Source organism: Panthera pardus, unplaced genomic scaffold, assembly GCF_024362965.1.
Source record: "Panthera pardus isolate Hobbes unplaced genomic scaffold, ASM2436296v1 HiC_scaffold_10, whole genome shotgun sequence".
Lineage (NCBI taxonomy): Eukaryota > Metazoa > Chordata > Mammalia > Carnivora > Felidae > Panthera > Panthera pardus.
Window position 1 is genome coordinate 102,353,934 of NW_026526655.1, and position 26,309 is coordinate 102,380,242.

Here is a 26,309-nt window from a genome sequence, read left to right on the forward strand (position 1 = left end):
GGTGGGAGAGGGAGTGCCAATAATTTTAGTTCCAGGAAACTAAAGTCCAAAGACAAAAAGGGGAGACAGATCCCCATGGGACAGGGAGACAGGCCCTTGCCCCCCTGCCTAGGAGTGAAGACAGACACAGCCTTGGAGCACAGGGATTTGAACCCAAAAGCCCTGGACTGAACTTGTGCCCCTGCTTGCCGAGTATCTTGGGCAAGTCACAGGACCTTCGTGAACCTGATTCTTTTTCGGCCCAATGGAATCCTGCCCCCTTCCTGGCTATTCTGCCCCTTGGGCTGCAGGTGACTGTGAAAGAGGAGGCACGGGAGGGTGCCTTGTACCCTGTTGGGTTAGTAAAAGGAAGCTGGGGGTCTTGGCGTCTCTCTTGGCTTCACTGACATGGTCAGGTTAATCCAGTTGTCTTGAGGCTCTAGGGTAAGAGCTACTGGACAGGTGAGTTGTAGTGAGGGGTAAGGAGGGTCCATCTAGGGCCAAGGGTCTTGACTGCCATGTTTCCTGGGCTTCGAGCTTATTCCTGCAGGAAGGGGTAGGGAAGGCCAGCCTCAGCATCCTTCACCTTGTGTCTCGAGGGCTAAAGGAGAGCGGGCAATTACATACCAGACCCATCCCAGCTACCATTTATTTCCCTGCCTTCTGGAACCCTTGAACTGCCCTTCACGTAACACAACAGACCCAAATCCCGGGCCCTCATCCTGCCCCACGGTGCCTGTGCTTTGATCAGTTCTGAGGAATTCTCACCACAGCCCCCTCCCCAATCTGAGGCCCAGAGGAGGGGAGTTCTTGGTCACAGGAGAAAAGCCTATGATGTCTGCTGAGAAGACCGATACGGACTGTCCTGCAGCAATGTCTAGCCTTCTCATGACCCATCTTGGTCTCTGTCCCGTGCGTGGCCCTGCTGCAGCCTCTCAGATGACACTGGCCCTGCAGGTGCCCCCGCTCTGCTCTGAGGTGCTGGCCTTGGTGCTGTGGGTGAGGCCGCTGGTGCCATTGCTGAAGGTGGAGTTGAGGGCCACGGGGCGCAGTAGAAACTCACGGACGTGCCACTGCCGCCACTTCTTCTGAACCTCCAGCTGCACCTGCCCCCAGAGACCACCATCAGTGGAGGAGAGAAGAACCGACCTTGTACCCACAGTCCCATTCACCGCCCCCACCCCGGGACCTCAGCATGGTCCCACAACTCGAACCTTCCCCTCTCCTGCAAACCCCTCAGATTGGCCATTTCCAGCCCCAACATCCAGTAGGGATTGAGGGCCCCTCTCTCCTGGACACTTTCACCTTCAATCTTGCCGCCTGGGTCCCAAGGAAGGGGCTTTGGGCTGTTTCACAAATTCCAGAACTCCAGAATTAATCAGGTCATCACCTGGGACAAACTGGACTCCTTCCCATGAAGCCTCCCTAGCTCACAACTTAATCTGGGGGCCCGGGAGTTGCTCTTTGGAAATGTCCTCCAGGGTGCCCAGCTGTAGCAGCCCAAACCTTTGAAGCCAGGTTTCATGCTTGAGTTTTGGAAAACAGGTTATTCCCATTCAAGTGTGGCAAACCAGTTTGATGGTCGACAGTTCTAGAAAGGCCTTACTTGTGTGAAGGACTATATTCAACTAGTGGTTGGGCTGCTTCTGTGTGTGTCCTCCCCCAACTGCTCTGCGCAGGAGCAGAGACTTCATAGTAAGTGTCTGGCACTCCAGGAGTCAACACTCATTTGGAGGGTCCTTGAGGATGGATTTGCTGTTACTGCCTCTGCGCCATTTTACAGATGGGAACACTGAGGCCCATTGAAGGGCAGTGGGCAGTGAGCAGGGTCACTCACCAGGCAAAGCAGCAGAGCAGTCAGGAGCCCGGGTTCTTGTTGGGGTGCCCATACTTCCCTCTTTCCTGGACTTGCTCTAGGGTAAGAACCTCCTGGAGAGAGCTTGTTAAACATTTTCAGGCTCCAGCCCAGACCTACAGAATCCCCCTTGTGCTGAACTGAGGGTCGTGCGCAGTAAATGTGTGAACTAGGCTTCTGGGTGCTTCGATGTTCCCATGAAGTGAGCTCAGGAGACCCAGCCCGCACCCCACCTCTCCCCACCACCTTTTTCGGGGAGCTCCTGAACAGGGATCCAGTGGCTAGGAAGCTCCTCTCTCCAGGCCAGCTGAGAACTCACCTCCCCATTGAGGAAGCAGTACAGGACGGCCACCACCAGGCCCTGCGGGGGGGGGGGGGGAGGGGGGGCAAGGCAGCAGGGGTCAGTGCAGGTACTCCTGTACCCAGCCTCCCTTCAGCTTCCCGCCCCCCACCCCCCCCCCCCCCCCCCCCCCCCCCCCCCCCCGCCCCAACATCCTTGAATTGCTAGCCCCAGGCTCACTTCTCCCCAGGAAGTGTCCCAGAGCCTTCTCACACCTCTCACCTCAGGGGGAATTAGGGCTATGTCCTCTGAGCCCCCTACTGTACCCCTGGCTCTGCTGGCATCATCCAGCATAGACTCAGCTCCTTGGGGCAAGAGCAGGACCCCTTTTGTCTGTGAGCCCAGTGTCCAGCATCGGGCATTGGACACCTGTGGTTCCAGCAACCACAGAGTAGAAGCTGCTAACTTGGGCCCGTGGGGACCAGGCCAGTCCCCTGAATTAGTAAGGCGGGCCATCTGGGAGAAGCAGAGACTGGTGGCGCCCAAAGCGCACTGTCCCTCAGGTAGGGGGAGGGGCCGGCCCCTGGGAGACCCTGGGCCTGGTGCGGGCTCATTTTCAAGATCAGCTGGAAATCCGGAGGCGGTCCACCACGGCCAGCTCTTCACACTGAAACACGAATGCGTGAATGTGAAATCAGCAAAGCCCGCGTGCTGGTGCTGGCCTGCCAAAAGTGGGGTGTGTGTGACCTCCCCGTATATATCTCCTTGGTTAGGGGCCTCGGGGCTGTATGCACTCTATGTTCCCTGGTGCGATGGAGGTCTGTGCCTGTCAGGACCCTTCCTCACTAGTATCTGCAGCTTCTGTTTTCCCAGTGGTCCTGGCATGGAGCTCGGCCAGGGACTCCAGTCTTGAGATGCAGGGTTTGAGGCCAAGAGGCCTGCTGGGGACCATAAGCCAAGGGCAGGGTCTCTGCTCACCTCCTCAGGGACCCCTCAGGTCAGCCTGCCCTTCCTTCTGCCCTGCAGCTTCCCTGGCTGGTGGGCACCCTTCCCCTCAGAGGTCTGCGTGCCATAGCGCTGACCTCAGGGGGGCTCCCCTCCCCTTCCCGGTCCCATCCAGACCTGCCTTTACCTACTTACCACATTGGAAAGGACCCCAGAGGATGATGAACCAGCCCAGCTATGGTGGACTTAATACATACAATGGCTCAGGGCTGTTGGCGTTTTAACAGTGACAAAACTCAAGGATTTGCTTTAGAGTATCAGGCGTCCGGGACTGCTACGTAGAACGGAGACCATTTGGGGGAAGTGGACGGCAAGAACGCCTACTCAAGGCTGCAGTCTCCAACTTCTGTAGCACGTTAGGATCGCCTGGGAGCTTTTGCCTAGGTTACCCCAAATCCGAATGCCTGAGGACGGATGATCTCAGACTGGGGCACCTGGGAGGCTCAGTCAAGTGGCTGATTCTTGATTTCATCTCAGGTCATGATCACACGGTGAAATCAAGTCCCGTATTGGGCTCTGTGCTGGACATGGAGCCTATTTGAAAATCTGTCTCCGAAAATCTGTCTCCTTTCTCTGCCCCTCCTCCACCCCTCTGTCTCAAAAAAAAAAAAAAAAAAAAAAAATCCCAGGTGGTTCTCCAGCTTTCTCACCTGGGAGCCTCTGTCAGCAGATGGAAAAGTCAGGCTTTAAGGTGAGACAACTAGATGTGGAGTTGTCTGACCTACATAACCATGGGGTTCTGGGCTCTAGGGGCTTCATTGAATCCTTGCCAAAGCCCTAGGGGGGAGGGGGAGGACCCCGATTTTACAGGTGAGGGAACTGGGTCACAGGGGTTTAGGCAGGACTGGCCCCGTGCTTGGCCCAGCGCCGGTGGTCAGGCTGCTGGCTGTGGATGGCGCCCACCTCATGGGGCCCGGGGGTGCCTGGGCCTCCAAGATCCGGAGACACATTTTCACAGTTCAGGTGAGGGCCGGAGCCCCAGGTGAGGGAAAGTGAGTTGTGCCCCAGGTACATATAGGGCAGGCCTCCTACAGCCAGCGAGTTTAAGAAATTCCACAGTTTTTGGGGCGCCTGGGTGGCTCAGTCGGTTGAGCGTCCGGCTTCGGCTCAGGTCATGATCTCGCGGTCCGTGAGTTCGAGCCCCGCGTCGGGCTCTGTGCTGACAGCTCAGAGCCTGGAGCCTGCTTCAGATTCTGTCTCCCTCTCTCTGACCCTCCCCCGTTCATGCTCTGTCTCTCTCTGTCTCAGAAATAAACATTAAAAAAATTTTTTTTTAATTAAAAAAAAAAAAAGAAATTCCACAGTTTTTATACAATCATTAAAAATGAAGTCTTTGAAGAATTTTAGTGACGTGGAGACAACAGGAAGATAGAGAATTACAACACACAAGATAGGACACCACACATTAAAAAAAAAAAAAAAGGAAACCACACATAGCATGACCTCAATTATATAAGCTGTGCGTACATAAGTGTCTTCCTGGATAGAAAAGAGACTTTAAAGAAAAGAAAAAAAAAAGGCGTAGAAGTAAACCCACCATCATTTTTAGCAGATTATTTCTGGGGCCATGAGATTATGGATGATTTTTTTTTTCTTTTTTAATGGTTCCTTATTTTCCAAATTTTCTACAACAACTCTTACGTGTACAATCAGAAAAAGCCAGAAGTATATGACAGGGTGCCTGGGTGACTCAGTTGGTTAAGTGTCCGACTCTTGATTTCAGCTCAGGTCACGATCTCACGGTTCGTGAGATCGAGCCCCGCGTGGGGCTCAGTGCTGACAGCACAGAGCCTGCTTGGGATTCTCTCTCTCAAAATAAACATTAAAATAAAAGTATATGCCATTGATAATGTATTGTGGTTCTGTGTGTGTTCGTTCAGCCCCTGTCTTTTAGAGATTCGGACTAGAATATTCACATTTGAATAAAACAGTCTTTGATTTGATTAAAATGAGGGGGGACATGGTGGAGGAAGCAGCTGGGGACAGACATGAAACATACCCGCCTTGAGTGGGCAATGACTACATGGGGCTCATTATCTACTATTGTCTTTAATATATGGAAGAAATTTTCTATAATATAGAATTTTTAAAATATATACATTATATAAAATATACACGGGTAATAGATAATCAAGTGATATATGTTTGTGTGTGAGCAAAGTTTAAAAAAACCTTAACGATCCATTTTCTTTGTAAACATAGAATGTTTCTATGAGAACATTCTGAAAGTGCTTTTGGGTTTTCTCTTGACAAGCCATTTCCTTAGAGAGAAACCAAATGGCCCAGCCCCAGCCACAAGCCCCAACTCCAGGGGACAGGAAGTTCCCTTTCTGTGCAGGGAGGCAGACACGGGTATCTGTGCTCTCAGTGAGGTCACTACCCACTTCTGGAAGCCAGGTCAAGGCCTTCCACCCATGTGGACCCGGAATCCCCCACCTGCTGAATGGGCCATTGTGAGCCCAGCCTTCCCACACATTACAAGAGCAGGTGGACACGGAAACTCTGGATGAAGAAACGAAGAATGTGGATTACATAAGAGGCTGGGTTCTCTGGAGCCTGGGGCACCGGCAGGGAGCTCTGGGCAGAGGGGACAGCCCTGGGGTAGGGTCTGAAGGCAGGGTGTGGAGAAGATCTGACTCTACTCAATGACGTGTGCCCAGTGATGTGTCCTCCCCGGAACCTGAAAGTGACAGAAGAGTGACCCCGGCCTCACCCACCCTGAACTGAACTCAGGCAACAAGGGAGACTCTGAGCCCCGTCCTGAGACCAAAGCCTCCCCAGTGAGGAGGACTTTGCAGGATAATCAATCTTGTTGCGAACAGGCTGGCTTCTTTAGGAAAATCCACTGGGAGAAATTTCTCTCAGGCCCTGAAGCCTATAATCTCTAGCCTTTTCCTGGGAATTTGCTTGTTTCCATTGCGGATATTATAAATCTTAGAACAGACTGTGTTTCTGTTCTTGCTCTGGCTACTGGAAATCTCTAAGTTCTCCCACCTTCCTAGCACTCTCCTGAATTTGCTTCTCTGTATGAACTCAATTTTGGTTTTTATTTTTATTTTTTTCACTGATCCTTGGCTACCTTTTTTTTTCTTTTCTTTTTTTGTCCTCTGTATGGTTTTCCTGAAAGCTACATCATATTATTTTTGGAAGGAGACAGCTATGAGTAAACAAAGTAACACTGTGACGTTTGGGATTCATGTTAAGAGTCCTTCTGTCTAAACACGTTTACTGTTTTGTTTTGTTTTTAAGCCTCACAACATCTCGAATGAATAGGTAGGTGCTTTCTTCCCTCACTTTCTTTCTTCCCTTTTTTTTTTAGGTTGGGTATTATTCTCAGTAACTTGTGTATGCATGCAAGTTTCAAAGAGTCAAATGATTGCTGTCACAAAACAACAGCAGCCTCCTAACACCCCTGCCCCCATTTCCTGTTCCTCAGAGGCAACTACTTGGAATTCTTTTCACTGGTTCTGAAGAATATGCTGATGATGCTACTTCTGGATTTTTCGGTTTGGGGCATTTTTTATGGACTTCCCAGTATGAAGACGAAGATATTATTCTCTTTCAGATGCCCTCTCCCTCATTCCCACAATGTTCCTCTTCCTGCCCTGCTTTTTGATGGCTCAGCCATAGCCCTCAGCACTAAGGCTATTTTGACTACATATAAACTGTGGAGAGGTGTGCAATGCAGTATGTGGGGTTATTTTTCCCTTTCGTCTTCCCTGGAGTCAGTCTCTCTCCTTAGTTTTACCTCCCACCATCTGACTGGTGGGGAACTTGAGTCCCACAGCACAGTGAGGTCCTGCCCAGCTTCTCTTGGATGTCAGACAAAGCAGGCACCCCCAAACCCCCTGCTGGACCCTTCTGGGAAGACCTGGCTTGCCGCCTCTGTGGTCTCCACTTCTCTTTAAGGAAAGAGAGAACTCCCGAAAGTCACAGTCCCGCGAAACTTACCTGGAACGAGCCAAGGGCCAATTCAAAGAACAGCTGGACCTCCATGGCATCTTCTGGGGAGAAGGCGAAGATGATGTAGTGGACTCCGAAGAGGGGGATCAGCAGGAGGGTAGACTTGGCCAGGCGCCTACAGACACAGACCCAGACCCGCTGCGGTGTCCTGCCCCCTTCCCCTAGGGCACAGCTCCACACACCCAACCTGCCTGACTGCAGGAGGCCAGCGGAGGGCCCCCCCCCCCCCAACCTTTGTGGTTTGACTTTTCATTCTAGAGAATTTCTAACTCCCACATACCCACCACCCATGGCCAGTCCCCAAAATACCTGATTACGCACCCCTATCGGCAAATAACATTTGGACACAAACGCACCCAAACAACTTTATTATTTATAAGTTATGTGCATGTGTTATTTAACATATTATTCACAAAGCCAGGATTCTTTTTTTTTTTTTTTTTTGATAATAAATACCTATAAGGAGATGTGCTTTTTTTTTCTTCCCAGATTAGGGTTGCTAAATTTAGCAAATAAAAAATACAGGATGCCCAGTTCAATTTGAATTTCAGGTAAACAAAGGATCATATTTTTTTGAGTAAGTAACTAAAACACCATTTGTTGTTTATCCAAAATTCACACTGAACTGGGCATCCTGTGTTCTGTCTTGCAGCTTTATCCTGAATCCCCCGCTCCAGCTTACTCTGGACACCACTGCTCTAAAAATGTCCTGGAGAATCTGTCACCAAGTAATCCAACTCACTGCTGGATTCTCAAAGCTCAGAACCGCTGGACACTGATTTGTCTTTAACCGTTCTGTGCTGAATTACATCTCCCCAGCCCCAATTCATAAATTGAAGCCCTAACTGCAGGACCTCAGAAATACCTATCTCTGCTTGCAGACAGGACCTAAAAAGAGGTGATTAAGTTAAAAGGAGGTTGTTAGGATGGGACCTTAGTCCAATCAACTGGCGTCCTTTTAAGAAGAGGAAGAGACACCTTTGAGCACAGACAAAAGGACCCAGGGAGATGGCAGCCATCTACAAGGCAGAGGAAACCAGTCCTGCCGGCACCTTGACCTTGGGTTTCCAGCCTCCAGAACTGCGAGTAAGTTTCTCTTCTTTAAGCCATCCAGTGTGTGGTTATGTTATGATAGACCTAGCAAACTAGTACAGCATCTCCCTTCAACATCTTAAAGGTTTCAGAGTATTTCTGGATCACATATCTTGAAAATCTGATGAAGGCCATTCTCCCTTGAACAATACACAGACCTATATCGATGTCCCTGAAGCTGGGTCCCCGAAACCCATCAGGAGACTCCCTGGCGTTGCCCCAAGCACAAATCTCTGCTTCCTGGGATCCTGAAAGATTTCTTATCTTCCCACCACTGGGGCAGCCTTCTCAGGCTGCACAAAGGACCCATCCCACCCCTCCTCACCCCGCCCCCATTCCTATTTACATTTGTAACCTCCCAGGAACTAGGTCCAGTTGGGTAAACAATAGGTGCTCAGGAAATACGTGCTGACTGAGCAAGCTGTCTTTGCCTTCCACTTACTTATAATGGTTCGCTTCATTTCCTCTTGTCTCTTGGGTTCTCAGTTTTCTCATCAGGATTCTTAGGATGTTTATAAAAAGGATGAAATTAATCTGTAAAACACAAGACAGAGGTGGGGCTGAAGGTGATCGCCACCCCTCCAGGCCCCTGACCCCTGGACCTGAGGGCAGAGAAGGCACTGCAGGCCACACCCGAGATTGCACCACTGTGCCTCCCCTCACCTGCCCCACAGTCCTGGTGGAGCAAACCTATGGGAGGGGATGACTGACCCGGCACCCGCTCCTACCCCCTGGCTGCTGGAGCTCTGAGGTCTGCTCAGTTGCCATCAGGGATTATTCACACTGGGGGTGCATTGAAACCCCTGGGGACCTTGTTAAAAAGCAGGTTTCAGGTGACCTGAAAGTCTATATTTCCATCAAGCTCCAGATGATGTCAAAGCTGGTCCTTGACTACACTTTGAGTAGCACGGCTTTCTTCCAGCAGAAGTTTTGTTGTCGTCATTTTAATGTTTATTTTGAGAGAGAGAGAGAGAGAGAGAGAGAGAGAGAGAGAGAGAGAAAGCTCAAACAGGGAGGGGCAGAGAGACGGGGCGAGAGAGAATCCCAAGCAGGTTCTGCACTGCCAGTGCAGAGCCCGATGTGGGGCTCGAACTTACGAGCCCTGAGATCATGACCTCAGCCAAAACCAACAGGCAGATGCTTAACAACTGAGCCACCCAGGTGCCCCACCAGCAGAGGTTCTTAAGGTTTAGGGTATTGACTGGGGGGTGGGGGTGGGGTCCCAAGGCTATAGGTCAGTAAATCTGGGGTGGGGCCCAAGAATTTGCACTTTTAACAAGCTTCCAGGTGATGGTGAAGCTGCCGGCCTGGGGACCATACTTTGAGAACCACTGCCTCAGAGCCTTAAAGCCTCACTTTGCAGTTCAGTCACCAACTCCAGGAAGCCACCCTTGATCACCTCTCTTTTCCTGATATATTGCAGTGAGGGATCATGTCACTGTGTAAGCACCTGAAATGTTTGAAAGAGGACAAATGCATACGTCTGTCAAACTTGTGTGTGTCCACGTATCTGCCAGTCCCAATCCCAACTTCCTAAAGGACAGGAATGTAGTCTGTTTATTTCTTTTGGTGTTGCCTTCCCGGAGCCCAGTGCCAGAATGTTATAAAGATGCCCACACGGTGGTACCTCTCCTCCTCTCTCACCCACCTACGGGCTCCAGCACCATTTACAGAAGCAGGGATCAGTGGGCTCGGCCAGCCGGGCACCCTCATTGTTCACACAAACAGCCTGGGGCCTGGGAATGCTGGCCACAAGACAAGGATTAGGGGCCTGTCAGGACTCCTAGCCCAGCTGCTTCTTCAGGAACATGCTTCTCAGCTTGTTTGTTTATGCCTCTTGCTCAGAGCTGGCTATGCATGGTGTATATGAATAAAAGCTTTTTTTTTCCATTTATTTTTTGTCTTAGAGTTGGATTCAATTTAATAGGGAGCACTGGAAGGCAAAAAAAAAAAAAAAAAAAAAAAAAAATTCTCTAAGGTCCCAAGAATGAGTCCCAAATAGTGAAATTCCAGGCCCTGTGACCAACTGGTTGGGAGGTTTTTATTTTGTTTTGTTTTGTTTTTTTAAGTTCTTACTTAAGTAATCTTTGCACCCAATGTGGGGCTCAAACTCATGACCCTGAGATCAAGAGTCATAGCTCTTCCTTTTTTCTTTTTTTTTTTTAAGATAAAACCTTTTATATTTTTCTTTCTTTATTTTTTATGTTGATTTATTTTTGAAAGAGAGAGAGACAGAGACTGAGCATGAGTGGGGAGGGCCAGAGACAGAGAGGGAGACACAGAATCCAAAGCAGGCTCCAGGCTCTGAGCTGTTAGCACAGAGCCCGACATGGAGCTCGAACCCACAAACTGTGAGATCACGACCTGAGCCGAAGTCAGACACCTAACTGACTGAGCCACTCAGGTGCCCCATTCACATGCTCTTCCAATCGAGCCATCCAGGTGCCCTTGTTGGGAGATACGTTGCATCAGGAGTATCCACCAAACATTCAATCACTAGATAGACCCAGTCCCATGAAATCTGCCAGGACACTGGGGCCCACTGTCCCTCCGCTGGGGCTCTCCTGGGCTGGGCTGTCAGATTCCCAGAATTATAGCAAGGAAACTGCCCTAACTAAATGAGGAAATGCCCTCCTGTGGGAATATCATGCAGTCATAGCACATTGGTTCATTAGATAATTTCAAAGGACATGGGACACCTCACATCTCTTGCTAAGTGAAAAACCAAACTAGAATACAAAACTATATTAAGCATTTTGAAAAAAGTATGTTTTTCCTCAAAGAAAAAGGAAAGAAAAGCACATGTGTATCCATTGTGTGTATCTAGGTGCTAAAAGTATGTGTGATTTTATTCCCTTTTGAAAAACAGACTTTGTATCTTCCAACTTTTCTTTTTACATGAAGTCTATTATTTAGAAAAAGGGGGCGGGCACACCTATGTGGCTCAGTCATGATTTTGGCTCAGGTCATGATCTCCCAGTCGTGGGATCAAGCCCCGTGTAGGGCTCTGTGCTGACAGCATGGAGCCTGCTTGAGATTCATTCTCTCCCCCTTTCTCTCTCTGCCCCTTCCCCGCTCACGCATGTGCACTCACTTTGTCTCAAAATAAATAAACAAACTTTTAAAAAATGCTCAAAAGGGGCACCTGCTTGGCTCAGTCAGTTGCACCTACAAGTTTAGCTCAAGTCAGGATCTCATGATTTGTGAGTTCGAGCCCCGCATTGGGCTCACTGCTGTCAGCCTGTCGGCACAGAGCCCTCTTTGGATCCTCTGTTCCCCTCTCTCTGCCCCTCCCCCCACCTCCAAAAAAATTTTTTTAATGTTAAAAAAGAAAAAAGGAGGGAGGTCATGGGATGGCAGGATGGCTCCCTTCCCCCAACTGCCCCTAGAAGGTCACCAGCCAGCCAGTGGAAGAGGAGGGGCTGTTGCCTTGTGCAGCACCCCTGCCCCGCCCCAGAGAGCCCATGAAGGGCACTTCCTGTCAACTGGTCCTGTACCTGTACCCCCCCTGAACCCTGCGCCTGGCTGAGGGGCTGATTCCATCCAGGAGACAACCCGAGGGTGTCCCCCGTCCTCTGTCCCCCTATTTCATATCCACACCCACAGGCTCAGCTCCAGGGCTCCCAACCCTGACTGCAGAGTAGAAGCACCTGAGAACTTAAACCAGAGATTGGTGTCCGGGCCCCTCCCCAGAACAACGAGAGCAGAATCTCTGGCCCTCAGTATTTTTTTTTTTTTTAATGTTTATTGATTTACTTTGAGAAAGAGATGGGGAGAGGGACAGAGACAGAGTGGGAGAGACAATCCCAAGCAGGCTTCGCCTGTCAGCGCAGAGCCTGATGCAGGGCTCCAACTCACAAACCGTGATATCATGAGCTGAGCTGAAATCGAGTCGGACGCTCATCGACTGAGGAACCCGGGCGCTCTGGCCATCAATATTGTTAAACAGCTCCCAGGTGATTCTGAAGGGCATCCCAGTTGAGACCCTCTGGGTTCCCTGTCCCTAAGTCACTCTTGTATCTCCTCCCCGCCCCTCCCAACAGCACCCTGAGGGCCCAAGACCATGCCTCACTCAGCTTTCCTCAGCTCCCTGCCTATGATCCCAGCTCAATGATTCTTCCCAGTAACAAGGGGATGCCTAGAAAACAGATCAGGGCAGGACCCAAAGGATCTGAAGGTGGGGGGGGTTTCATCACAGAGCCAGCCAGGTTAGGGCAAGGAGCTCAGCTAATCACATTTCAGTGGCTACTCACAGACCAAAGGGAGTTATGTAACCTCCTAACTGCCCCTCCCACTTCCATCCGCCATTCTTCAGGGGGCGGAGCTTCTAAACCCTCCTGCGGGCCGCCAACCTCTGGAAGTTCTGTGGTTGATCCCTCCCCGCACCAGGAGGGAGCCCTGTCTCTTGGCCTTTTGTCCAGGCCAGTCACTGTTTCCCTCTCTCCCACTGGAGCCCAGCTCAGGAAGATGGCCACTCACCAGGATGGAGAGGATCACAGGCCCTCGAATGACCCACCAGATGGACGCGTTGGCATTGATGTCCCAGCACCTGTGGACAGCCAGGCTCCGTTAGGCGTGGAGAACTGAGCTGACCTGGAAAGGCTAGTCCTCTGAGGAGCCCTTCGTATGAATGGCCCATGCTGGTGACCCTGAGCACTGCGGCTGTGTGCCCAGTGCTATCAGAACCGACTCTCCCCTCTGACTCAGAGCACGTCTGAGGCTGACGATGCCTCCAGAGAACTCGCCTGTGGCCCCCAGTTTGAAAAACAGGCCTCTCCTAGATAGCTCCCAACAAGTGTCCATCCTCTTCGAAGAGCTGGATGATATAAAATACTCTCCTGTTACCTCTCCTTCAAGCAGCTTACCCAACGTCTTCCAGAAAGTGCCTGCTGATGGCCCACGAAGCAACAAAAACAGCTGGGGAACCTGAAGAATAAAAGCAAAGGGAGGGACGGGAGAGAGGGGACTCAGTTTTCAACACCCGCACAGGGACAGGACAGTTCCCCCAGCCCAGTAGTGAACAGGTGCATGGAACCCCCTAGGAAATCCTGTGCAAATGGTAGCCTCCTGCTTCAAGGGTGGCAGGGACGCCCTGGGTATCAGATGGATCCTGAAGGCCACGAGGGGCTCCGGGGCTCCTGGGAGCCCGGGCCAGACTCAGGAGGGCCTCTGCCGGGAAGAGAAGCCTGAAGTGATGGTCTACACCTGTCCTGTCCTTGCAGCGGCCACTCGCCACATGTCGCGAGTGAGTACATGATACGTGGCTGGTCCCGGGGGAGATGTGCTGTAAGTGCAGGACACCGGATTTTGAAGATTTGTAGGAATAAAAAAATGTGAAGTGTGTTAACTTTTATGTTAATTGTATGTTGAAATGATAGTATTTTTACACTGGGCTAAATGAAATATATTATTAAGATTAATTTCACCTGTTTCTTTTTACTGGGTTTACTGTGGCTACTGGAAATTTGCATTTATTTTTTTAAGTCTATTTTGAGAGAGAGAGAGTGGAGGAGGGGCAGAGAGAGAGGGATAGAGACAGAATCCCAAGCAGGGAAGCCCGATGCAGGGCTTGAACTCCCAACCCGCAAGATCATGACCTGAACCCAGACGGACACTTAACCAACAGAGCCACCCAGGTACCCCTAGAAAATGTTCGGTTATATATGTGGCCCATTCTATTTCTTTTTAAGTTCATTTATTTTGAAGGAGAATGAGGCAGAGGGGCAGAGAGAGAATCCCAAGCGGGCTGTGTGACTCAAGGCTCGATCCCACAAACTGTGAGATCGTGACCTGAGCTGAGATCAGAAGTCAGATGATTAACCAACTGAGCCACCCAGGCGCCCTGGCTCCTTCTATTTCTAATGGACATGCTTGTCTGCACTTGAATGGCAAGAGCCACGTCCCCAGGCTGCCCCGCTTCCAGACCTCCAGCAGCCAGGTTTATACCCTAGCTCCAGCCCTCCACACACACCTCTACCCCAGGGCGGAGATCAAAGGAGTTTTCTCTGGAGGAATCAAACAGCCTCAGACAAAGGGCCTACAGATGGTGATGCTGGGGACCCCCCCAACACAGCGGCCACTTCCAGGCCAGTCTCCCTGAGAGACATACCATGTACATACCCCCCCACCCCCACCCCCATTCCACACACAGGGCCTTCAGTCAGCTCTGAAGTGACTCATTCTTTTTTTTTGTTTTTTTTTTTAGTGTTTTTTTAAGTGTTTATTTTTATTTTTGAAAGAGACAGAAGGCGAGCAGGGGAGGGCACAGAGAGAGGGAGACACAGAATCTGAAGCAGGCTCCAGGCTCTGAGCTGTCAGCACAGAGTCCAACATGGGGCTGGAACCCACGAACTGCAAGATCATGACCTGAGCCAAAGCTGGATGCTTCACTGACTGAACCACCCAGGCATCCCATTCTTTTTTTTTTAAGTTTGTTTGTTTGTTTATTTGTTTATTTATCTATCTATCTGTTTATCTATTTAGAGAGAATGCAAGCAGGGGAGGGGCTGAGAGAGAGGGACACAGAGAATCCCAAGCAGGTTCTGCACTGTCAGCACAGAGCCCCGCTGGGGGCTCAAACTCATGAACGGTAAGATCACGACCTGAGATCACGACATGAGACGCTTACCCAACTAAACCACTCAGGTGTCCCTGAAGTGACTCATTCTTAAACACGAACAGTCAAGGTCACCAACATCTGAGGAAAGCTGATTACATCAAAGGCAAGGACCAAAACAATCAGAGAGAAGGAACTCAGAGGAAACAGACCATGCAGGCTGCTGGAGGAAATTGAACAAACAACTCTAGGGAATATCATCAGAGAGATAAGAGGAAAGATCACCTCTGCAGGACCCAAACAGGATGCTGAAAACTGGGAGCATTCCAAGAACAAGGAAGAGGGCTTAGAAATTGAATACATGATAACCGAGATTTAAAAAACCCACAGATGGGTTGGAAGATAAAGACCAAGAATCGCCCAGAAAGCAGAACACAAAAGGAATGTAATGAAAAGCAGGAGGAAAGAAATGAGAAACTCAGGGGTCCGTTTCAGGATGTGTGCCATCTGATTAAAAGTTTCAGAAAGAGAGGATAAAAACCAAAGGGAAAGAAATCAAATAGGTGATGTTCCTGAACATTGTCCAGGAAATGAAGGATGTGAGTTTGCAGATGAAAGGACCACTGGATGTCAGCAAAAAGGATGAAGGCAGTTCTCGTGGGGACACATCCCGACGGCATTTCAAAACACGGGGGGCAGAGAGAGGCTTCTGTAGCTTACAAAGAGTAAAAATGCTCAGGAAACAGAATAATATGGCACATTCTATACTCAGCTGCCCAAATAGAAGGCCTCCAAAATTCTGGGGGGAAATGATTTTTCAACCTAATTTCTATGCCTGGGAAAACCACAAGTTAGGTGTGAACGTTGAAAAAGATATTTTCAGATATGCAATGCAAAAACGTACTTTCCACACACTCTTTGTTAGACAGGTACCGGAACATGTGCCCCAACACAACTAGGGAGCAAACCAAGGGGAGGAGACAAGAAATAAAGGAATAGTATTTGCAGAGGAAAATGAAGGAAATTCTCAGCATGAGAGTGAGGGAACTAAGCAAGTCTAAAGAACCACCAGCCCAAATAGAGCAGGAGGGCAGAGGCTCTAAGAAGAACACCAGTGGGTCTATTGGGTTGAATAGCATCCTCCCCAAATTCATAACTACCCAGAACTTTGTAGGGTGACCTTTTTTGGAAATAAGGTCCTCGTAGGTGTAATCAATTAAGAAGAGGCCATACATGGGGCACCTGGGTGGCTCCATCGGTTAAGCATCCGACTGCAGCTCAGGTCATGATCTTGTGGTCTGTGAGTTCGAGCCCCGGGTTGGGCTCTGTGCTGACAGCTCAGAGACTGGAGCCCGCTTTGGATTCTGTGTCCCCTGTCTGTCTGCTCTTCCCTTGTTCATGCTCTGTCTCACTCTGTCTCTCATAAATAAATAAATGTTTAAAAAAATTTTTTTAAAAAAGAAGAGGCCATATGTATAAGGATGCCAGTTGTACCGGGCCCCTAATATAATATGACTGGCATCCTTACAAGGAGGCCATGAGAGACACAGAGAGAGAGGACACATCGAGGGAAAAAGGCCACGTAAAGATGGAGGCAGAAACTGCAATGATGCAGCCACCAGCCAAAAAACCACCAAGGACTACCAGCAACAACCAGAAGCCAGAAGAGAGGCACGGAGCATTTCAGAAGGAATCAGCCCTGGGGCGCCTGGGTGGCTCGGTCGGTTGAGTGTCCGACTTCAGCTCAGGTCATGATCTCACAGACAGTGAGTTCGAGCCCCGCGTCGGGCTCTGGGCTGATGGCTCAGAGCCTGGAGCCTGCTTCTGATTCTGTGTGTCCCTCTCTGTCTGCCCCTCCCCCGTTCATGCTCTGTCTCTCTCTGTCTCAAAAATAAACGTAAAAAAAAAAAAAAAAATTAAAAAAAAAAAGAAGGAATCAGCCCTGCCAGAACCTTGATTTTGAACTTCCGGCCCCCAGAACTGCGAGAGAATAAATGTCTATTGTTTCAAGCCACCAAGTTTGTGGTAATTCGTTAGGCAACCCCTGGGAAACGAATTCAGCAGGAAGAAACCAAACAAATAGGAACTAATAGATTTCCTGTTGGCATTGGTTGATTTGGAAAATAGCATTAGAGGGTTTTCCGGTTCTGGTGGAGAATTTAGGGGAATTAATGACAGCAACCCAAAACAAATAAATCAATTAAAAGTGACTCCATGAAGGGGCGCCTGGGTGGCTCAGTCGGTTAAACGTCTGACTCTTGGTTTTGGCTTAGGTAATAATCTCGTGTTTAGTGAGTTCGAGTCCCATGTGGGGCCTGCACTGGCAATGCAGAGTCTGCTGGGGATTCTCTCCCTCTCTCTCTTTGTCCCTCCCCTGCTCATGCGCTCTCTCTCTCTCTCTCTCTCTCTCTGTCAAAAATAAATAAACTTAAAAAAAAAAGTGGCTCCATGAAAAACAAAAGGTTAGACATTGGAGGTAAAATCATTGTACATCACTTGGCTCAAGAGTAAACAACACTTACACAGACATAATGATATATACATTGACTAGAACTTAACCAAAAACTAAAAAACTAATGGTAGGATGGAGAACTTTATATCCTTACCTTCCATCATAAGGAGGCAACCGGTAACGCCTCAGATGGACAAATCAGGAAACAGCAGAATCTTGTTCAGAAACATGAGAGTGAACATTAGAAGGACCAGCTAAGGAATCTTGAGGGTGTTACCTCTGCGGAGCAGAAGTGGGGGCAGAAGACTGCTTTTTTTTCACCCTATTTAATTCCTTAAACCAAGTATGTGCATGACTTTAATAAAAATAACACTAAAAAAAAATCCCCTGCCTTTGGGTGCCTGGGTGGCCCAGTCTGTTGAGCCCCTGACTTCAGCTCAGACCATGATCTTGCAGATTGTGGGTGCGAGCCCCACGTCAGGCTCTGTGTTGTCGGCGTGGAATCTGCTTCAGATCCTCTGTCTCCCTCTCTCTCTGTCCCTTCCCCATTTGCACTCTCTCTCTCTCGAAAACAAATAAACATTTAAAAAAAATTCCTGCCTCAATTTTGAATGCTTTTGGCAAAAACATGGGTTCTGAAAGCCTTCCTGTTCATTGTCTTCCATCTTTGACAGAGTTGGTGGAAAGCGGGAGAACCGATAATGCCTTGATTTAGGGTTCGTAGTGTGGTCCCCAGACTAGCAGCATCAGAGTCATTCGGGGACTCGTTAGAAATCCAGAGTCTCTGGCTACACGCAAGGCCAACTGGCTCAGAGGCACAGAACGTGGGGTCCAGCCAGCTGGGTTTGACACACCCTCCATGTGACTCTTGATATTGGCTCCACTTGGAGAACCACCAGCTCAGTGAGTGGGAGCTTCGTTCGTCCCCATAAAAGCCAGAGGTATGGCCCTTTTCCAGGCACAGACTGACACCCCAGCCACCTTGCGAAAAGTAAAAGTGTCGGCCAAGTCAAAAACTCCAATAGCGTTCACTCCTTCTGATTCAGTGATCCTAATTCTAGGATTCCGTATTACACATGGAAATAAGCTTTGCCCATAAAAGTATTCATCACTGTGTTACCTATGACGGTGGAAAATCAGAAACAACCTAAATGCCCACATGATAGGTATTGGGTTAAATACACCCATAGACTAGTTAAAAATGGTTATCGGCAGAGGCGGAAGGATACAGAGCATGCTTACATGTTAGTGGAAAGAAGCAGGGTTCAAAATTCTCCATACTGCATGAGCACAACAATGTGGGGGGGAAAAACGGAGGAGGAAACATAGTCTGGAAAGGAAACCCTTCCAAAGTGTTCAATAGATGGGACCGAGGTTAAGTTTTTTTCTACTTATTTTTTTTTTCTTTGCAAAGTCTTACAGTGAGCGCGTGTGTACTCATTTAAGCAACCTATCTCTGGGGAGACAAGTTGGCGGACAAATTGAGAAGGGGCCACTGCTTTCGCAAGAGAAAGCCTTCTCCCAGTTGGAGAACTTTAGACCTTCGTGAGCCCCTTCACGGTCTCCTTAGGGCTGTGCTGGCAGAGAGGCGGGGAGGGGAGGAACCCCTGATTTATGTGCTGTTCCACCCCCAGGGTCTGGCATATTGTAGATGCTCAGTAAATATTTGAGGAAGAAAGGAGGGCTTTCTAAAAACTTGTGATGGAGATGTGACAATGCAATTTTATCTCCCCACCAGACTGTGACTCCTTTGAATGATGGTACTTTCGTCTACGGCCATACCACACTGAACACGCCTGATCTTATCTGAATGATGGGACTTTTTTGGTTTGGGTTTTGTAATCTCTAGAAGCCCCTCTGAACACAAAGAAGTGCTCAAAGAAAGCTGAATAAATTATGATCCTGATATTATAGATAATGAAAATGCCCATGTTCATATGGCAAAGTCATGGCAGATCTGGGCGTCAAGGTCAGTGAACTAGGTTTTGAACCGGGTGCTTTTTGGGGGGCAGTCAACTGCATAAAGCAATTCCCTGGTCCCCCAGCACTCTGGGACGACTGGCCTATGCAGAAATCCAAAGATCTGCAGAGTCCTCCCTACAGCTCCCGCTGGCCAAAGGTCATGTGCTAATTAGGCTGCCAAAGTCTACAGGAGGGCTCAGCGAGCTCTAGCTCAGATGACTTCCCTGATGTGAGGAGATAGGGTCTCTGCCTGTAAGGATTTAGACAGGCAGAAAAGACAGCATTCCTGGCAGGGGCACTTCTTAATTAAAGGCACCAAGAAGAAAACAAATGAAATTAATGGCTGGTACACATGACTATCCTTGTAAGCATGTGAGGCACTCAGAAGAATCTGGCTATCTTTCCAGAACCCAGTGGGTAACTTACATATGTTTATCAAATGAACAGTTGATGGATGGTTGAGTGGATGGATGGATGGATGGATGGATGGATGGATGAATGGATGGATGGACGGACAGATAGATGGACGGACAGATGGATAGATGTCCATCAATGGCAGAATAGGAGTTAAGGGGCTCTGGAAACAGACAGGCTTTGGTTTGAATCCTGGGTTTGCCCTTGTCTGCAGTGTGAGCTGAGGATATTACCTCATGTCCTTGAGCCAGGTTTCTTTGAGAAGCTTCTGGAAGTTATGCCAATAAAATAATGCATGTAAAGTACCGCGCTCATAGTAAGTGCTCAAGAAATGGGAGTTATCATCTGCATTGGTCAGAAAGGGAAGGGGGAAGAGATTCGATGGAGGCTGAGTTGGCTGTCTTACTACTATGTCGTCTCCTTCCTACAAAGGAATCCTGAATTTCCTTTGGGAAGCCATGTGGTTTGAGTAGCTTAAGCCAATCAGTGTATTCCTCAGGTCAGGGAATGTGTATGAGACAAAGTGGTCCAATCAGGGTGAACCTCAGAGTATTTGCTGCGAATGCTGGGACACGGCCTTTTGCTCTCCTTAGAGGTAACAAGGAAGCTGGTAGCCCAGAAGCTGCTGGCAGTTACACTGGGAGCACCAGCCTAATGACAAAGCTGATGTTCCGGAAGGCAAAGTGGAAAGACACGAAGAAATGTTGTTGAGCTGCTGGATCCAGCCTCACCTGAAGTTGGTGACCCCTGGACTTTCAGACAGATAAGCCAATTAATTTCTTTTATGTTTAAAGCTGATCTAAGCCAGATTTTCTATAATCAAAAGTACCCTGATATAGAAAGGAAGCAAGAATGAAAATATATGAATAAATGTCTAAGGAAGATGAAACAAGGGTGGGGGGTATCACATTGTAAGAGACTTTGGATGGCAGAAATTGGGGCTAAATTTTAGCTGTTAATTCCCACTTGACATACAAACAAACCAAAGCCAGGGGGTTAAACAAGAAGCAACTTGCTGAGGGGTGCCTGAGTGGCTCAGTTGGTTAAACATCCGACTCTTGGTTTCGGCTCAGGTCATGATCTCATGGTTCATGGGTTCGAGTCCCGCATAAGGCTCTATGCTGACAGTGCGGAGCCTGCTTGGGATTCTCTCTCTCCCTCTCTCTCTGCCCCTCCCTTGCTCTCTCTCTCTCTCTCAAAAATAAACATTAAAAAAAAAAAAAAGCAGCAGCAGCAACTTGCCTAAGATGACACAAGTTAGCTAACTTAACGAAGTGTAGGGCTGGAACTCAAAACCAAATCCTCTGACTCGGTGCCCTTTCCCACATACACACAGCCATTATACCTACGGAGAAACATACCCCATCCGAGGGCAACAAATCCCTGGAGGCACTTCTTTTCTGAGAAGAAGGAGATGACGAGGAGCGTGTGAAGGTAGAGGCCTTCCACCAGCAGCCAGGCATAGTTGGCCATGATGCAGTATTGGAAGAAAGCCATGACCAGCTTACAGCCCACCTGGACAGAGAGAGGCAGGTGAGCCCCAGGCTGGGTAACCATGGGCTTCCCTCTGGTGGCCACCCCCAAAGGAAGTGACACGGTATGCCGCAGACCGAGTCCCTGAGGTTCATGGCCATCCCCTGTGGCCTTCCATTATCGGAAGACCAGGCCCACAGAGTTCTCTAGAGGGTGGAACTCAACATGCCAGCAAGCTCCGTCAAAAAGGTTAATGGGCCATCACAGAAGCAGGAACTACATTCAAATTCTGGAACTGGCTGCCAGTTGTAAACCTGTGTCAGACATCGCCCGACTCCCAAGTTCCTCATTTGCAGATGAGGAAAGAAGCCTGGAGAAGGAAAGGGATTTCTGAGCAAAGGGTTAACAAAATGCTTTCCATGCTGTTTCCCCAGAAACGGCTGAAGGGATGTACCAATTATGTTAGCAGGCAACACTGACGGTGACAATGGCCCTTGACTGGCACTCTGCATCTGTTCTGGAGACCTCTAAATACCGGATGGGGGCACCAGGGCTGGCCTTGCTTGATTCAGTGACATTACAGGCTTGTCTCTTGCCAGGATCACTGGAAGCTATGCCTGGGGGGATGTGGAGCACGGGGCTTCGGCGCCAGCAAGGAAACCATTCCCACACTACAAGGGTCCCTTTCCTTTCACTGAGCTGTCCCCTGGGGAGAGGACAGCTCCTGGAATGGCCTGAGGGCTGCTGCATGGACTGCTTTGAGGTCACATCCACAGAGGAGAGGCACCTGGTACTGTCCTGCTGGCCAGCTGTGGTTCCTCCCTTACGGCCACCCACAGACTCTGATTCTCAGAGGTTCCCATGCTTGGCTCGTGAGTCTAATGTTTAGTAGAACCCTAGAAGTTTCCTTGCAGGGCATTGCTGGACTTCCCCAGTGCTGGTCAGTGAGAGGGCAGGGTCTGAATTTAAGTCTTCTGACTCCCCCACTGGTTACTCTTACTTCAGCCTGCCAATCTCCCTAAGGGATAGGGCCCTCCTGCAGGGACGGCTCAGTTTGAGTCAGAATACACACACACACACACACACACACACACACACACACACACACACAACTACAAACAGTACAAACTTAACAGATCTGTTAAGGAATTACAGATGTGAGTGGTGGGAAGTGACAGGCAGGTTGACTGAACCAATCTCAATCTCCAATCCCTTTCTCTCTTGTTTGCCTCTGCTGTGGAGACTATGATGGTAAAAAAAAAAAAACAAAAAAACAAAAAAACAAAAACCTGAATCTCCCAGCCTCCTTTGCAGTTAGGTGTGGTCACATGACATGGTTCTAGCCAACGAGATGTAGATGGGTGTCTTGGGGTGGGGATTCCTTCCCACCATAAAAAGGCAAAGCTGCCCAAAGACAAAAAAAAAGTTTCATCTTGACTCTTTTTTTTTTGTGCCTGGAACATGGATGTGAAGCCTGGGGTTGTGGCAGCCGTATTGTAAACATGCAGTGTAAAGTATGGAATCAAACATGGCAGAGCAGAAAGAGGGAAAATGACTGGGCCCACCATGGCATCATGGAGACACTGTGCCACCTCTAGATTGCCCATCTGTGGACTGCTTATGTGGGAAAAAACTCCTGTCTGTTTAAGCCACTGATGTGCAGTTTTCTGTTATATGCAGCAAAAGAGAGTCTCAACTGATACACAGAGAGATATTGCTAAGAAATAAGGCTCTCTAAGCACTCAGAAGGAGAAAAGTGTTAGACTTAGCAAAACAATTGTTGTACTGCAGACCTGTGTGTGCAGACATACAGGCATACGCTCATACTTTTCTTTCTGCCACCAACCTCAACCCTCTTTAAACTTGACCATCTCTCTACAGTTAGGACTCTGCAGATGAAGGGAAAAGACAAGCCTTGCTATATATCTAATTGCCACAGTGGCTAATCCACTCCTGGATGCTGGGAGTTGAAGGGCAGCCCCCAGGGGCTTCCTGACAAACTGCTCTCATACATGACCCAGACCTTGCATGGGGAGACATGGGACTCTCCCCAAACCTCCTGGCCCAGCTCCAGTACTGGGCCCTCTACGAAGCATTGGGTGCAGCCTTGCAGGGACCTTCGGGAAGGGCAAAGTGGCTACCACCCTCTCCAAAGTCAGGCTGGGGAGAGCAGGCCGGCCTGGCCACACCCCAGGGCACGCAGGCATGTTACCCTGTGGGCATCACAGTGAGCGACATCGTCCGAAGAGAAGAGGACCGCGTCCTTGATGAAGTTGGACAGGGCACGCAGGATGAAGGACACAAACAGGTGCATGTGGATGTAGTTGCGGGTGCAGTGGAGCCTCCTGGAGGGAGAGAATGCAGGGCCATAGGGGCCAGAACCACAAGGGCTGTACAACCTCGAGCAAGCCTTTTCACCTTCCAGAGACTTTGTTTCCTCCTCTGCTGGAGGGGTCAGCGTCCGTTGCTTGCTCCTCGTCTTCTGGTACGAGAACCACGCTCTCTTATGGGGAACCCACTGCAGCTCTGGGTGGGGGCGACTCCACCCTCCCACCCTGTTGACAGACTTGACCAATCACAGTACTCCACCCCTGGCTCAGGTTGGGCATGTGATCCAAGCCCAGCCTATGAGAACAACCCCCGCCCCCCATTCCCCCCAGGACTTTTCATTGCATCTAATGGAGAAGAGGCTCTCTTTGTCCTGGTGTTACCTAGCTGGTGGAAGGTGCCCCTGCAGAGAGCCTGCCTGAGGATGTGGCCAACGCAGACTGGAGAAAGGGAGGGAGACACGTCTAGTTCTGCTGATACCTTTGACCACCTCGAGCTGGCCATTCCTAAAGCCAGAGACCCCTGAACTTGTCAGTTATGTGTGCCAGGTCACCTTTGCTTTCTTAAACTGTTTTTTTTGTTTATCTTTTTTAATGTTTATTTATTTTTGAGACAGGGAGAGACAGAGCATGAATGGGGGAGGGTCAGAGAGAGAGGGAGACACAGAATCCGAAACAGGCTCTAGGCTCTGAGCGGTCAGCACAGAACCCGACGCGGGGCTCAAACTCGCGGACCGCGAGATCGTGACCTGACCCGAAGTCGAATGCTTAACCGACTGAGCCACCCAGGCGCCCCTTCTTAAACGTTTTAGGGTGGATTTCTGTTTCTTGTACCCAAGACTCTGGCTAACATACTTGTAAAATGGGGCTGATAATACCCACCTTAGAGCATTATGTGAAAATCAGAAACAGTACATGTAAAGCAACTGTGCGTTACGTTCTTAGCTATATATACCGAGTCAATGTTGAATGCATAAAAGAATGAGCGAGGTCTCAGAAACATCAATGTTTTGCCACAGGTAACATTTAGATCAAGGGCTAACAAAGTGGCCCACCCAGACCTTCCTTTCTCTGGCCCGAGCAACTGAAAAAGACCCAAAATCTGTGTCTGCGGAAGGCTGGGGAGACAGAGCTGGCAGTGTGTTCTCACCGGAAAGCACAGAGGACGCTGAGGGCAACCAGGAGCATCACCAGGGAGGAGCTATAGCCCACGGTGTACATGACCTTCAGCTTCAGCAGGTACTCGTGCTGCAGAGAGAGGCATGCATCAGTCCCAGCCTGAGTGCACCTGCTCAAGCTGCTTGAACCGTTCAGCTCTTAATGCTGTGCTGATCCGACTCCACGGACATCAGTTCACAGACTCGGAACACCTTGGCTTCGGTAAAGATCTTGGGGATCATCGGATGCCAACTGAAACTTCTACCCCCTGTATAGGACCCCTTACCCCCACCCCGAATTCAAGCCTTTGCTGGAATACCTCCAAGGATTCAGGGCTCACTGCCTTTTGAGGAACTCGTCTGGTATACAACAGGGCAGAATATTAGATAGTTTTTTCTCATGTGAGACTAAAACCTATTTTAAATTGCAGCTATTGGTCCCAATTCTGCTTCTGGAGCCACTTAAAATAAACTGAATTTGTTATGTACCTAAGACCTGTCATTAATTTTTTAATTGTTTTTAAAAGGGTTTATTTATCTTTGAGAGACAGAGCGTGAGGTGGAGAGGGATAGAGACAGAGACAGAGAGAGAGAGGGAGAGAGGGAGACACAGAATCCAAAGTGGGGCTCCAGGCTCTGAGCGGTCAGCACAAAGCCCCACACTGGGCTCGAACCCATGAACCATGAGATCATGCCCTGAGCCCAAGTCGGAAGCTTAACTGACTGAGCCACCCAGGCGCCCCTCTGTCATTATTTTTTTTAAATAAACTTTTCACTTTAGAATAGTTTTGGACTTATAGAAGAGTTGAAAAGATCTTAGAGAGGTCTGTCATTTCTTAATACAGCTTTTCTACCCTCTCATCTCTCACACGTATTTTCAGCCTTATATTTTTCCTGTGTCTTCAGTATCTTTCCACAGTCCTTTATCCTTCTGCTCAATTAATATGCGCCAGTTTGTCAATGCCCTTCCTAAATAAGACACCCAGAACGGACAGCTGGAAAGATCTAGTGTATTCTCTGACCAGGAAGGAGTAGAGCGGGACCATCACCTCCCCAGACCCATACACTGCACTTACACTAACACAGCCAAGCAGGCGTTTACTTAACGTGGCCAACAGCCCCTTCACATTACTGACTCATCTTTGATTCAGAAAGATCTCAATGGAGGGGCGCCTGGGTGGCTCAAGTTGGTTGAGTGTCTGATTCTTGATTTCCGCTCAGTCCATGATCTCATGGTTCATAGGATCGAGTCCCCGTGCTGTCAGCACAGAGCCTGCTTGGGATTTTCTCTCTCCCTCTCTGTCGCGCGCTCTCTCTCTCTCTCTCTCTCTGCCCTTCTCCCGCTCATGTGCACACACACGCTTTCTTACTCCCTCTCTCTCTTTCAAAATAAATAAATAAACTTAAACAACACAACAACAACAGAAAAGAAAGATCTCAATGGAATGGAAGAATGTGACACATAAAGATCAATTTAAGACCTACATCTTTTAGGTTCAAAAAAATAAATTGTACGACAATGTGAAAAAGAATCAAAAAAATTTAAACCAACGCTGTACTGTATATTGCCAATCAAATTAACAAATACTTAATGGTAATAATATTGTATGCCGGTGAGGGTGTACAGGGAGCAAAAATTGCTTCAATCTCTCTGGAAAGCAGCATGTATCGAGAACCTTTGACATATGCATTCTTTTTGACCTCCCTTCTACCACTAGGGATTAATTCTAAGAAGTAAGCACAAATGGAAAAGCACATTTATGTATCAAGATGTTTATCACAGAACGATTTGTG

At 49.0% G+C, this 26,309-nt stretch overlaps 1 protein-coding gene across 2 annotated transcripts in view; it reads right to left on the reverse strand.

The window, feature by feature from the left end:
* Window positions 1-614: 614 nt before the first annotated feature.
* SCTR (secretin receptor) overlaps window positions 615-26,309 on the reverse strand; it is a 78,149-nt gene continuing 52,454 nt past the window's right edge. The window contains exons 5-14 of one of the 2 annotated variants that reach the window (XR_002085822.2): window positions 24,509-24,606; window positions 23,244-23,376; window positions 20,920-21,073; window positions 13,040-13,100; window positions 12,654-12,723; window positions 8,617-8,708; window positions 7,071-7,197; window positions 5,556-5,621; window positions 2,154-2,195; window positions 1,017-1,085 (exon numbers count right to left, since the gene is read on the reverse strand). Coding sequence is in view for 1 of the 2 variants with exons in the window: in XM_019469352.2 (XP_019324897.1) it covers window positions 915-1,085; window positions 2,154-2,195; window positions 7,071-7,197; window positions 8,617-8,708; window positions 12,654-12,723; window positions 13,040-13,100; window positions 20,920-21,073; window positions 23,244-23,376; window positions 24,509-24,606 (948 nt within the window). In the remaining variant the exon portion in view is untranslated. Of the gene's footprint in view, window positions 1,086-2,153; window positions 2,196-5,555; window positions 5,622-7,070; window positions 7,198-8,616; window positions 8,709-12,653; window positions 12,724-13,039; window positions 13,101-20,919; window positions 21,074-23,243; window positions 23,377-24,508; window positions 24,607-26,309 lie in introns of both variants that reach the window. The other variant, XM_019469352.2, reaches the window with a different exon arrangement.